The sequence below is a fragment of the Notolabrus celidotus genome, chromosome 14 (genome assembly GCF_009762535.1).
Source record: "Notolabrus celidotus isolate fNotCel1 chromosome 14, fNotCel1.pri, whole genome shotgun sequence".
In the NCBI taxonomy this organism is placed as follows: domain Eukaryota; kingdom Metazoa; phylum Chordata; class Actinopteri; order Labriformes; family Labridae; genus Notolabrus; species Notolabrus celidotus.
Window position 1 is genome coordinate 32,684,216 of NC_048285.1, and position 14,202 is coordinate 32,698,417.

General features: G+C 41.3%; 1 protein-coding gene across 1 annotated transcript; it reads left to right on the forward strand.

The window, feature by feature from the left end:
- Positions 1-428: 428 nt before the first annotated feature.
- Positions 429-13,676, forward strand: LOC117824904 (sodium/calcium exchanger 2-like). The gene is made up of 4 exons (XM_034700406.1): positions 429-549; positions 4,906-5,005; positions 6,988-7,263; positions 7,376-13,676. The coding sequence occupies exons 1-4, from the start codon at positions 442-444 to the stop codon at positions 7,750-7,752; spliced, it is 861 nt and encodes a 286-aa protein (XP_034556297.1). The 5' UTR covers positions 429-441; the 3' UTR covers positions 7,753-13,676.
- Positions 13,677-14,202: the final 526 nt, after the last annotated feature.

Sequence of the window (14,202 nt, forward strand, 5' to 3'; positions counted from 1 at the left end):
GCTGATCTTCTTTGCCTGTAAACTTTAGTTTGCAGGAGCCAGTTTAAAGTCAGAGTTTGGAACATTTTGGAAGAAACTTTCCTCCCCTGCTTTTCTGGTTTCTCTTAAATCCCCCGCTCGAAACTTTCTGTCTCTGTGTTGTTGTTTTTCTGGCTTTCACTCACACACGCTCACAAATCATCCTTATGTCATCCTCTCATGCCCCTCTCCTACACTGCGTGAGGACACACACTTACACACACACACACACACACACACACACACTCTGATGCACTCCAGCACTGCAGCTCGAAATAAAACGCTGACTCACAATCTATTATTGATGGAGGCAGAACTTGAAAACATGTGTGACATGCATTTTGGTTTCCACACTCACTGTTGGTGTCCTCATGTTTCCCTCTCATCTCCTCCTTTCTTCCCACAGAGGGAGTGGAGGGGCAGATGAGTTCTGAGGAGGAGGAGGCTCGCAGGATAGCTGAGATGGGGAAGCCCATCCTGGGGGAGCACAGCCGCCTGGAGGTGGTCATTGAGGAGTCGTACGAGTTTAAGGTGAACTCTCATTTCTTCTTCTTCTGGCTTTAAAGGTAGAGCGGCAGACTTTGCAGACTGCTGGTTTATTTGAGCAGTGATCTCTGGTGTTTTCATTTCAGCTTTTATTCTGCTTTCCCCAACAAATGTGTTCATGACTTATTGAAGGAAGCCCAAAGCAGCTTTGAAGTTTATTGCTGAACCAGATCCTCCCAGTGTAATTAAAATAATAAAAAACGAAGAAGAAAAGTCAAATAAAACTGTCTTCTTCAGAAGCAGATGTCTTATATCAGAGCAGCAGAGCTGCAGACTACGACCACTGAACATCCATTAAATTCAACTTTATATCTGCAAAATTTAATTCAAAACATGTCCGAGTACTATTTGAACATTTCTCCCCTGAAGCCAATAAAGCAGGTGGTTTTTTTTTACACCTGTGAGTCTGCTCTGTAGGAAATGTTTGTGGAACTCATTTTATGGTCAAAAAGAATCAAAGTGTGTTTTTCTGGACGTGTTATATAATCCAGCTTTACACAGTTTCTCACATTACTGAACCAGGTCCAAGCCCCTCTTAGGGAGCAGGTCTAATGTGGGTCTGAATTATTAAACGTGCATGTGTTGGCCTCGATACCGCTGCCTGCCCGCCCGAGGCGTTCACAGAGGGCTGTGCTTTTACTGAGATCACCTGTGCATGAAGAGGAAAGCACCAACCGAGTCCAGCATTTGAAATGTGCATTAGGCTCAGGTGTATTTGAGACAAGAAAATACGCCACTGCAGCCATTTTTACCCACTGCCTGCCTCTTAAAGCTATAAAGCCTTAAAATAAATAGTTTAGAATACAGGGAGGATACAAGTCTGGATTCACGAAGGTCCCACACAGAGAGGGACATTATTTCGCTGCAAATCCAGCTTTTTTTGCTCTAATAAAAATGTTATAAATAGATTATTAAAGAGGGAAACAATCTGGTTCCCTTATGAGACATTTGGGAGCAGTTTCACCAGCAGCACAGAGGACAGTGTTGTGTTGTTTTATACCTCTAAATCTCTTTAAACGCTCAGAATAAGGATCAATAATACATCAACAAGGTGTGCACTAACTAAGGCAGTCTATGTTTCCTGAGTTTTAATAGCCTATGAATCATGACCTCCTTTAAAAATCAGGTAAACAGATTCAGTACGTTGTTTATCTTCCGTCGATATCAAAACTCAAAGCTGTTTTCTCTCCACTTGAAGTCAGTAGATGTCACTTCTGCTCCTATAAGCCGCTGTTTGCTCATCTTCTCACTCTGCATAAATAAGAAATAATTAAAACAATATTTGAAAAAGGAAAAGTTCGACTCAGCAGAGAGAGCAAATGAAGCTCCCTCCTCTTCACTCTGAGCCGGGTAAACCCAACAGGTGCATCGATTGTTTGGGAGGTTTGAGAATAGATTACAGAGCGGAGGGAGAGAGAGAGAGAGGGAGAGAGAGAGCAGGCGGTGTGAGAACAAAACAAACAACAGATCAGATAAATGAGAGCCGTCGCTCCCTCATCCCTCAAAACACTGTCCACTACAGTTCAATATCCTCCATCTGATTACCGGGTCAGCTGACCCTCCGTGGAAATATTATCGGCCCTGTCTGGGATGATTTGTGGTAACTGAGAACAGAGTCAGGAAATACTGTCATTTAATATGATCAGCGTTTAGATTGAATACGCAGAGGATCGATGAGAGTGGACGGGGAGGTTCAGATCAGGCCAGGAGAGACACAAGGAGCCTGTTTGTAACAGAGGATTACTTACAAAGACTCAACTTTAAACAACATGAGGAAACTCTTTGCAGGATTTAGTATACAACAATGGCAGCAGGCAGAAACCTCGAGCAGAACCAGACTCATGCTGGGCTGAGAAAAAGGGATAGATGGAAAGAGGGATGGATGAAGATGTAGCTCGCACAGACTTCTGGTTGTGTACTTTTTGCAGGAGCAGCAAAGTAATGCTAACAGACTGATCTTTATATTAATAACAGCTAAAATTCTGATGATGATAACAGAGGCAGGGATGGTTGTGTTTAGTCTTATGATGAGTTCAGCTGCAAGATGAAGCTTCTAAGTGATTTATTACCACATTAATTAACATCCTAATGATTTAATGCTCTCATTCATTAGTTCAAGTCCTCTTCAGTACTGATTGATCCTGTCTTTAAATCATGGGTCCATTAAGAGAAGCATTAATGTAATGTAGTATCTACTTCAGGGCGTGGGTACATGTGATTGACCACTATAAGCTGAATTAAAGGCACACTCAGTGTTTGTTGATACTTAAAATATTTTGTTTGATGCTTTTTTACTTTGGTCAGATTTACCATTTGAGTAAACACATACAGTCCCCCTCTAAAAGTATTGGAACAGTGAGGCCAATTCCCTTATTTTTGCTGTAGACTGGAAAAATTTGGGTTTGACACCAAAAGATGAACATGAGACAAGAGATCAACATTTCAGCTTTTATTTCCAGGTATTTCCAACTGGATCTGATACACAACTTAAAAGATTATTTGTAAAGGAACATTTTTAGGTGAGCAAAACTATTGGAACAGATACACTTAAAATAAATTAAAGTGAATAAGACTTAATATTTTGTTGCAAATCCTTTGCTTGCAATAACTGCATCAAGCCTGTGACCCATTGACATCACCAAACTTTTGCATTCTTCTTTTGTGATGCTTTTCCAGGCTTTCACTGCAGCCTCTTTCAGTTGTTGTTTGTTTTGGGGGGTTACTCCCTTCAGTCTCCTCTTTAGCAGGTAAAATGCATGCTCTATAGGGTTTAAGTCTGGAGATTCACTTGACCAGTCTAAAAGCTTCCACTTCTTGCCCCTGATGAACTCCTTTGTTGTTTTTGCAGTGTGTTTGAGGTCATTATCTTGCTGCATGAAGAAGGATCTCCCTATCAGTTTGGTTGCATATTTCTTTAAAATTGGCAGACAAAATGTTTCTGTAGACTGCCGAGTTCATTTTGCTGCTGCCATCATGTGTTACATCATCAATGAAGGTTAATGATCCCATCCCAGAAGAAGCCATGCAAGCCCAAGCCATGACATTGCACCATGTTTCACAGATGAGCTTGTATGTTTGGGATCACGAGCAGATCCTTCCTTTCTCCAAACTTTAGCTTTTCCATCACTTTGGTAAAGGTTCATCTTTGTCTCATCAGTCCATAAAACGTTGTCCCAGAATTGTTGAGGCTCATCTCTGTACTTTTTGGCAAAATCCAGTCTGGCCTTCCTATTCTTTTTGCTAATCGGATCATTAATCTTCATTGATGATGTAACACATGATGGCAGCAGCAAAATGAACTCGGCAGTCTACAGAAACATTTAGTCTGCCAATTTTAAAGAAATATGCAACCAAACTGATTGGGAGATCCTTCTTCATGCAGCAAGATAATGACCCCAAAAACACTGCAAAAACAACAAAGGAGTTCATCAGGGGCAAGAAGTGGAAGCTTTTAGACTGGCCAAGTGAATCTCCAGACTTAAACCCTATAGAGCATGCTTTTTACCTGCTAAAGAGGAGACTGAAGGGAGTAACCCCCCAAAACAAACAACAACTGAAAGAGGCTGCAGTGAAAGCCTGGAAAAGCATCACAAAAGAAGAATGCAAAAGTTTGGTGATGTCAATGGGTCACAGGCTTGATGCAGTTATTGCAAGGAAAGGAGTTGCAACAAAATATTAAGTCTTATTCACTTTAATTTAATTTAAGTTTATCTGTTCCAATAGTTTTGCTCACCTAAAAATGTTCCTTTAAAAATAATGCTATCTTCTAAGTTGTGTGTCAGATCCAGATGGAAATAAAAGCTGAAATGTTGATCTCTTGTCTCATGTTCATCTTTTGGTGTCAAACCCAAATTTTTCCAGTCTACAGCAAAAATAAGGGAATTGGCCTCACTGTTCCAATACTTTTGGAGGGGACTGTATAACACCCTGTGCATACATCATGCTAACTAAGCTAACACTAGTTTAAGCTGATAACTTGGCTTTTGCTAACCCCTCACTCCTCTTTTTTTCTCAGAATCTTTATTTTATTATCATATTTCTCTATTTTATCATCTTAATGTTGTATATTATATTATGTTGACTTCAGTGTTTATATACTAACATGCTCTGGATTGATAGTAAACTGTCCTGAATGTTGAATCTTCAAATAGCCCTGCACAAACCAGTAGCTGACATTTGTTAGCTGCATCCTCTTCTTTTGCATCATCTGTTGTCAGACACACTTTGTCTGCAGAGGTGTACATCCCAGTGTGGAGACAGGTGTGGCTACACCTGCCTCCTCCACCTGCCCGCGGCTGTCATTGGTTGCTAATGAAGCGTGTTCTTCCTTCTGATTGGCAGAGCACCGTTGATAAGCTCATTAAGAAGACCAACCTGGCGCTGGTGATCGGCACACACTCCTGGAGGGAGCAGTTTGTGGAGGCGGTCACTGTCAGTGCAGGTGAGCTGTGTGTGTGTGTGTTTCTGTAACTGTGTGTGTGTGTTGGAGTCAACAAAAGGCTTCCAGAGTCTAACATGAACTTGTTTTATCACTCTTTCTAGTGTGACTAATGTTGATGAGTAAGTATTGTGTACAAACTGCTTACCTGAAGATCTTCATCAAGGTTCCTCCATCTTTGAATCTGTCTTAAATCTGTAAAACAAGGCCCCAGATTCCCTCACTGAACAGAATCCACATGTTTAAGAGACTCTTTAGTTCCTGTTTTGATGAAATCAGAGGTTTTGTTTTCTATGATCATGACGGATAATGATTAAATCAGTCAGTTAACAATATGATCAATGGACTTCAGGATGGTGGATTTCGGGGGTTCCCATGATAGAGGGTGATAAATAGCTTTAGTCCGTAATCCAAAGCAGCTTGTGTGAAAACTCTAAACTGGTGCTAGAATCTGCCCAACAGATTTTATTAACCCTTCTCACAGTGTGAGACTCATGCTGTCATCAAATGCATCAGGAAGGTCATTCAAAAAATTCTGCTGTAAGAAGCTCCCAGCTCCACTTCCAGGATTCTTGCAAATTGGACACACGTTTTTGTTTCCGGCATAAGTGTTTTCTGGGTCTCTGGGTTCTGCAGTCCATGCTTGCAGTTTGGCACACTGCCCACAATTGATTGTGTTGCAGCATCCGACACACTGTCCACAAGGGATCCACTTTCTAAATCGAATCAGCGGATGCTCTATTGTCTTCGATTAAGGGTCAGTTAATCTGTAATAGTGTGGTTTGTCTCAAAGATCTCAAAGATGTGAAACACGGACACTAACATTAATACCGCCCATCAGATGTCCAGACCAGAGATGAACCAACTCTGTGTGTCCTCTCAGCGGGACACAGAAAGTTAAATCTCCTTTTGGAATCCTAAAAGGTGCAAAAATTACAACAGGGGGAATAAATGTTTGGGGATGCATAAAAAGAGCATTAAAGCTATCTGACCTACAGTACACTGCAAAAACTCAAAACTAAGTCTCTTATTTCTAGTATAAAATGTCTTTTTAGACTTAATAAGCCACATTCTCCAAACAAGTGCAGACAGATGTCTTATTTTAAGATACTAAAAGCCATAAATAAGACCTGAATTGTTTGTAATGAGCAAAAAAAAAAATCTGCCAATTGAATCAGAAAAATGTACCATTAAAGTTTCTTGAAATAAGAATAATGTTTTAATTCAAGAAACTTCACACGCACACTTGTCTTATTCCATTGGCAGAGTTCTTTTTACCCATTAGATGCAATTCATGCCTTAATTATGGCCTGTGCAACCTTAAAATAAGACATTTCTCTTGACTTCTCAGATGATTGTGGCTTATTTTAAGTCTAAGAACAAAAACACTTGCTTAGTTTTGAGTTTTTGCAGTGTACTGCTCCTCTGATGTGCTTTAACCTCTGAGAGGCCACAGTCCTGTGTAGTTATACAGCAGGAGGAACATCTGAAGATCAGTGCCCTGCTCACTGGGTCTTCGGCAGCACTGACACTGGTACATGCATGCACATAGGACCCCCAAATTCCATTCATGTTCCCTTCATTAGGATAGTTTCAGGCTGTGTTTCTCATTAAACTAGCCGAGGGTTAAAAAGCACCTGAGTGTGTTGTGAGTTGGTGTGTACCTGCCCTGTGGATTAATACAGCTCGTTAACACAGATGTAAAAGACTCCCACCCTTTGACTTCATGTATCGACTTCACAAACTGCTCTACTTGTGAAGTGTAACCCAAAACGACTCTGCCGCCTCGTTATGTCACAAAATTGGAGAATATGAATTATTGAACAAGTCTACAGGCAGGCAGAGCAGAATAATGTTCTTACTCAATCTAAAGATGGAGGGAGATGAGCTTGTGATGCAATACTGCCATCTAGTGGGAGTGTGGGTGCACTGCAGGCTGTTATTATTTAATTTCTAATCCCTCTATTTTCTGTTTCTTCCCTCAGGTGATGGTGATGACGACGAGGAAGGCCGTGAGGAGCGTCTTCCATCATGTTACGACTACGTGATGCATTTCCTCACCGTCTTCTGGAAGGTTCTGTTCGCCTGCGTCCCGCCCACAGAGTACTGGAACGGCTGGGCCTGCTTCCTGGTATCCATCAGTTCCATCGGCCTCCTCACGGCCGTCATTGGAGATCTGGCGTCACACTTTGGCTGCACCGTGGGGCTCCGGGACACTGTGACCGCTGTGGTGTTTGTGGCACTGGGAACCTCTATTCCAGGTGAGAGAGTGTTATTTTCAGTGTGCACAACTCTGTGAATGTGAGTTTGCAGCCCACCCTGATCTGCAGTGACATGCTGATTTATTCTCTCCACCTCTCTCTCTCTTCTCAGACACCTTCGCTAGCAAAGTGGCCGCCATGCAGGACCAGCACGCCGATGCATCTGTAGGTAACGTCACCGGTAGCAATGCCGTCAACGTGTTCCTGGGGATCGGTGTGGCGTGGTCGGTGGCTGCCATCTACTGGAGAATCAAGGGGAAGGAGTTTCGGGTGGATCCAGGGTCGCTGGCCTTCTCCGTCACACTCTTCACCATCTTTGCGTTCATCGCCATGGCCGTGCTCCTGTTCAGGCGCCGGCCCTCCATCGGCGGAGAGCTGGGCGGCCCCAGAGTGTCCCGCCTTCTGACCACCCTGCTGTTCCTGGGTCTGTGGTTCCTCTACATCCTCTTCTCCAGCCTGGAGGCCTACTGCCACATCAAGGGCTTTTAAAAAGGAGATGCATGGAGTTCTGGAAGAATACTGCACAGAAACATACACACAGACACTCCAGTCCATACGGTGCACACTTTGACATGAATCAAGTGTGAGATCCATCACTTTGACAGGACACCCGGCAGCCTGTACGCCATGCAGGGATGCTAAAATACTTCACATACATCTTCACACATACACACAAACACACACTCAATGCACGCATGAGGAAACAGATCAAAACAAACAAATGCACGCAGAGTTACAGGCATGATGAAGGGCCAGAGGAAGTTTTTTGAGAGGCGAAGGTAGTAGCAAGAAAACAAAAGGTAGCTGCAGAGAAGTTAGCGGAGAGAAGACGGAGAGAGAGAGAAAGTGAGAGTGACATTTCAGAGGAGAAGAGAGGGTCAGGTGAGCTGCTTGATGCTGTTTCTTTCAGTGGAGTTTGTTTACTCAAAGCCAGGCGAGGATGGATTGGAGGACTTGTCACGCAGGGTCAGAGCGCTGAGAGAGAGAGGAAGCCTGTGCACATCAGACAAAATGTATCCATCCATTGAAGGAACAACACGTTCGTCTGTTCCTCCCTCCTCTCCTTTACTGTTACAGCTCCACCTGTCTTCACTCAGGAGGTGGAGCACTGTGTGAAACAAGGAGTGAAATGTTTACAGAAACAATAACATGAGGTTTGTTTACTACAGGGGGTTCTTATAAAGTGGTGATACTAGTCTAATACACTGTACAGATAAATGAGTTCTCCACACGCGATGTAAATAGTAAAAATCTGTGTACATAGAGTGTAGTGGTTTCATTCGACGGACAGGGATCCTATAATTGAAAACGTTAGACAGGAGGATGATCCTCCAGAATGTGTGGCTACTTTCCTGTTTAGAAAATCCAACAACACTCGAGTTTAGCTTCTTCTGTCAAAAAGCTGCAATGTTTAAAAAGTCCTGCACAGACCGGATCGACGCATACCCCAAATTTTATACATGTTAGGACAGTTCACATGTGATGATTTACGCAGCCTACAGAATACAGACTCAAGTTGTAGTTGACCAAACTGATGAGTGATAAGCAAGTGGATCAATGTTTTAAAGAGCCATAGCTCCCTCCGCATCCTGTGTCCCGGTCACACGTGTCTCTTGACGGCATCATTCATTAATGTTTGCATGTAACGCCAGATAAGGAGCATCTTCAAAACAAGTCACACATATAAACGATTTAAAAGGGAAATCCGCCTGTAAATGATTCATCCCTGTGTCTGCTCCTCACCCGGAGGAGAGGAGTCTGCTCACACACACACACACGTTAAAGTCGTCGCTCCATCTGAGCAACCTGAGCCGGCATAAACTGAGTGTGAGTGCAGACAGACACAGAAGTGTAGTCAAGTCATCACGGTGTCATTGTGAGTAGTGACAGACTAATCCATTACTGTGGCATGTTCCTGACAGACTAATCCTTTACCTTTCTGTAGTGATGGCAGCATGATTGGACAAACATGCATGGATGGACAAACATGACTTAACAGTGTTAGTTTACTTTCAGCAGCTGGTTCCTTGAAAACAGCGGTCAGAAAACTTTGAGTCAACAAAATACTCACGCTTCAAGACGGCACCCATACAATGCCTTAAGAGAACTCGAGTATTCAAGCTTTCAGCTGACAAACAGTCCAGGCTGCACTTTGTTTCTTCTTTCAACAACAAGCTATTAGTGTGCTAGAAATGAGGACACCACACACACACACACACACACACACGAGAACATCTCTGCAGTGTCTGATATTTTGACGTAACACTGGACGCAGCTGAAACACCGTAACGCATTTATCGCCCCGTGTGTGAAGACGCTCTCTGCTTGTCTGTGCTCAGAGCACAATAGAAGCACCAGACAAGTCTTTGTACATAAAGCTAACAAAGGTCTATCGTGTCACGTTCTCTAGACTATGTTTACAGTCTGCAGGTCAGCAGCAGGCAGTGCTTGGCTTTTTCAGACAGCTGACGACGTCACAGATTATCTGTATGTAGGGTTAGATCAATAACATGTGCTTCAGTTATAGAAACAGAACATCGGCTGCTTTCAGTGAAGAGCTCATTAGAGATCGCTGCCCTTCAAGGCGTTTGTGCGTGCTCAGTATTGCATGGTAGAATTGGAGCATACAGTCAAATTTCCAGAAGCTACTGATCCCTGATTAGACGAATAACACACTGGACTGTTTGCAGACGTGCTCTGATTTCTTGTAGCTTAAGTAGGGAGCAGTGTGCAACATCAGGATGATGATAAAGTAGCAGTAGTTAAGAGTCTGGCGTCCTTCTCTACATGAGGAGTTAATTTATCCTGCTGCAGAATATTCACTGCCCAGCATCAGTCACATGAAACATATTTAGTGTGTGCTTCGCGCTGCAGGTGCATGACAAACTTCTCACCTGCAAACAATAAGTGCTATAGAAGAGAAATTTGTTCTTACTGACATTAAACGAGAAAGATTTGATCCGTTTACCCTTAACTTACCATACTTTGTAAACTTTCTAAAACCAATTTTCTATCTTTTCCTTGCAGATGAAGCCAAGGTAGATTCTTTTGTACTTCTAAACGACGTTTAGAATAGTATGAGTATATAGAGTGGGTAGTTTAGATGACATCCTTCCTGAATTTAGTGGATTAGATTTTGATATATTTTCCACGGCGATGACGCTCCCCTTTTAACTGCTCCAACAGTGTACCACGACATAATCCCATCTATTTTACTGGAATACTTGTTTGTGTCTGTGTTACTTGTGTATATTTCTTCTCATAAGAGGATTTATTTAGATATTTATTTATTTACAAGAAGATTATTTATCTAAAGATAAGCTGTGCCGCAGGTTCCTTGAGGCGACCGGTTTGGAAATGATTTCAAGGAGTGTGGTTTCAATGTGCAATACAGAAAACCGTTTAACACATTTTATTTAGTTAGCAGCTTCGACGAGAGCTCAGTACACATATTTTTCTGCTCCAGTGTTTGTTGCAACCCTCCGCCAACATGCATTTCTTCATCAGTTCTGTTGAAGGAGGAGGTTTTGAGTGTAAGTAGCATGTTTACATGAAGAAACAGTGTGGAACATTGCCAGTATAATTGTCAGTCTCGGGTTGTCATGAGCTGAAGAGGGACTTTTTTTAGATATTAGCTGTGTCTGTGAGGCAGGTCAGAGGTGTGAGGTTGTAACAGTAGCCTAACTTTAGTCTACTTTCTGAACAACTAAGTGGGACCAAGATTACACATGTACACACACACACACACTTACATGTCAGCTGAACTCTTGTGTAATCTTTGCCTGGGTAAAAACGGATCAGGTTGGATGAGCTCTACCCAGCGACGTCCCTGCAGATGTGACCCAGATGTGGCTCAGCACCCACAAACAGAACTGTCTACAATGTCCGGACAATGTTCCATGTTTCCATGAACTTCTGTACTAACTGTCTGGCTTTGGCCTTTGCTGTTCTGTAGCTAGATGTGATAACCCTCCCCCCTTCCCATCCAGCCTCCCCCGTCTCACCCACCTTTCCCCTGTGTGCGTCTGTGTCTGTTCTCCCCTCTGTGTTCCTCTGCAGATGCATGATGAATCCTGTGTACGTGTGTTAGCAGCATGGTCTACTGTGATGGACGCCTATCGGCATATTTTATCGGGGTTGATTCCCCTAAGTTCAAATTCAACCTACCAGAGAAATCTTGTGGGATGAAATGAGCAAGTGGCACACACACAGACACACCCACACAGCTCCATACAAACACACACACACACACACACACACAGCTTTATATACTGGACATAAACACACAAACACACACACAAAGGCCGCATTCATAGATTCAGTGTCTACTGCTTATTTGTTTTGTTGTTCCCCTTAGAAGCTGTGAAAAGAGAGCGCGCTTCGTTGTGTGTTCACAACAAGCAACATCCCAGGTCATCTTTTTGTTTGTCGTGTACGATATTTCTACGTCTGTGTAAGTGTCTCCCCCCCTCTTCTTCTTCTTCTTCTCTTTCTTCTTCTCGTCTTCTCCTCCCATTCGCTCCCTCCCAGGTCTTGCTCTTCAATGTGTCTCTCTGTGAAGTTTTTTCCTGTGATGATGAAAAGTTATCTCTCTGCCTGAACCTTTGTAGGGAAATAATGACTGAGTTACTACAATATCTTGTGATAGACAAATACATTTATTCAATACTGTAATAAATTATTAACTGAAGATGGTTATTTAAGTTTTTTTATGAAATGCAGAAAAAAAATCTTAGAAAAAGAGAAGTTTTGTTTTTGAGAACATGGCATGAGGTGTAATGTGTTACTGAACGAACATGGAGGTCTGAAACAAGTGATGTTGACCTTATTGGAATATAGTTTATTTATTTTCAAGGCGTAATGTGTCGGTGTCATTTTTTTCTCCTAATGAGCAGACTGCAGTCTAACCCAACACGGTGTGAGAGTATGGTTATATAAAACATTTTGTAGGCTAACTATTAGCTGTTCAATAATCCAGTTATCCATCAAAGACATAAAAACATACACACCTCATGATCACCACACAACATGACTCACTGTGAGGGATTTATTTGTGCATACTCACCTTGAAGAGATCAAAACACACGTCTATCTCCACTTTTTGAAATAATTTCTGCGCATCAAAAGTCAAATTGCTGAAACTATTATTGTTATTATAGGATACAAGTCAGACCATTATCTGTATCCACTTTTTAAACAGTTGACAACATTTTTAATAATGAATGATCAGCATTTATATATAAAAAACAACATTATAATACAGTTGTGTTTTTAAGGAGACCTGCGTTTTGCATCAATGACTGATTTTAAATTTACAGATCATTTAAAAATTAGTGGTTGGATGGTTACAGAAGTATAAGCAATAAACTTAATCAAAGTGCAATGAGCAATACACTGCATTAAGGGTTATACAGATAATCACTGCCTGTTCCCTGTGGGGCAATTCAGTTCACAGTGTACCCTGCCTTATTGAAACAATCTAAATAAGTAGGGAACAAAAACAAACAAATGCAAAACATTCGCAGCAACATATAGAAAAGCACATTCACATGTCAACAGATCAGCAATGAATACATTGAGTACAATAAATACAATGTCAAAGATGCATTAAGAAGTTAGACACATCTGAGACTCCAAATTTAGCACAAGCCACAAATCAGTTCCAGTTTACCTCTCAGCATTTAGCAGGCTGATAGCTGAGGGCGGATCAGGCATGGTCCGTTCATTGCACAGCTTTAGAGTTTCAACCTGGAAGTCTCTGTCACTAAGGTTTTTTAAGGTTGTGTGTGGAACTGAGTAAAAAAAATTGTATTAGTGGATACAGAGAGGATGAATAAATGTTATAAATTCACATATAGGCTACATCATGCAACCCCTGCAAGATACAAGCTGTCCAAAGCAATGGCATGTCTGTCAGGCAACAGTTGTGGGATGTAGGTCACATAGGATGCCATGTTTATTTTATTTTTTTAATGTATATATATTTTTTTTCAGAGCACCGCATTCAGACAGGCTACAACAGTTTTACACCATTTTCAATCATCATGACATACAATTTTAAAATCAGTTCACAGTCTGCCAGTGTCCATACCTGCCCCTCTTTTCCTCGTCCATCTCCAATGCAGCTCTCCCCCTTTTTTTCCCCTCCCTGGGGCTTACCAAAAACAATGAAAATAAATTATTACCCTGATAGACAAGTAACAAGATTCAAAGCAAAATAAAATATATAGGTCATGTGTTCATAAACAGAAATAAATAATGTAAATAATAAGTTACGTGTAAGTTTAGGGGCACTCGTGTGTGCAGGCACCCCAGCCTATACCCACCCACACATTTGTACATAAAAAGTTCCCATGCCTATATTCTCTTCCGTGTGTGCCTACATAGTTATCTGAGGGGGCCATGTTTATTTTAAAAAATAGAAACAGAAAAGAACAAAACATACATAATAAACAAAGATTTAGACACACAGGGTTAAAGAGAACAATGAACTTAATAAGGGAACACGCATCAGGTCTGTGTGAATGCAGACTACAGCAACAAACAGTTGGAGATGAAGTGCTGAATCTTATTATTATTATTAATAATAATAATAATAATAATAATAATAATAATAATAATAATAATAGTACTTTATTTATATAGCACTTTTCAATACAAGTAACAAAGTGCTTTACAGTGGGCAATAAAAACAAGAAGTGCAAAGAAAAATGAAGTGATTAAAAACAGATGAAATAAAAGCTTAAAAACCCTACAAACTTATAAATCAGACCCTTAAAATCAGAGCTTTCTTTCTTTCTAAGAGTTTATTTCAAACATGTCAACAAAAAAAATTACAAATAAACACATCCCCCGCAAACGTTACAAACAATGCAAAAATATATATATGAATTTTGTAACATGTCCGAAAAGGAGTGGGAAGAAGTAATACTTATTAAA

Coding starts and splice junctions, on each gene's coding strand:
- LOC117824904 (XM_034700406.1), top strand. CDS start 442: ATGAGTTCTGAGGAGGAGGAGGCTCGCAGGATAGCTGAGATGGGGAAG. Junction 5,006..6,987: donor GGCGGTCACTGTCAGTGCAG/GTGAGCTGTGTG, acceptor TTCTTCCCTCAG/GTGATGGTGATGACGACGAG. Junction 7,264..7,375: donor ACTGGGAACCTCTATTCCAG/GTGAGAGAGTGT, acceptor CTCTCTTCTCAG/ACACCTTCGCTAGCAAAGTG.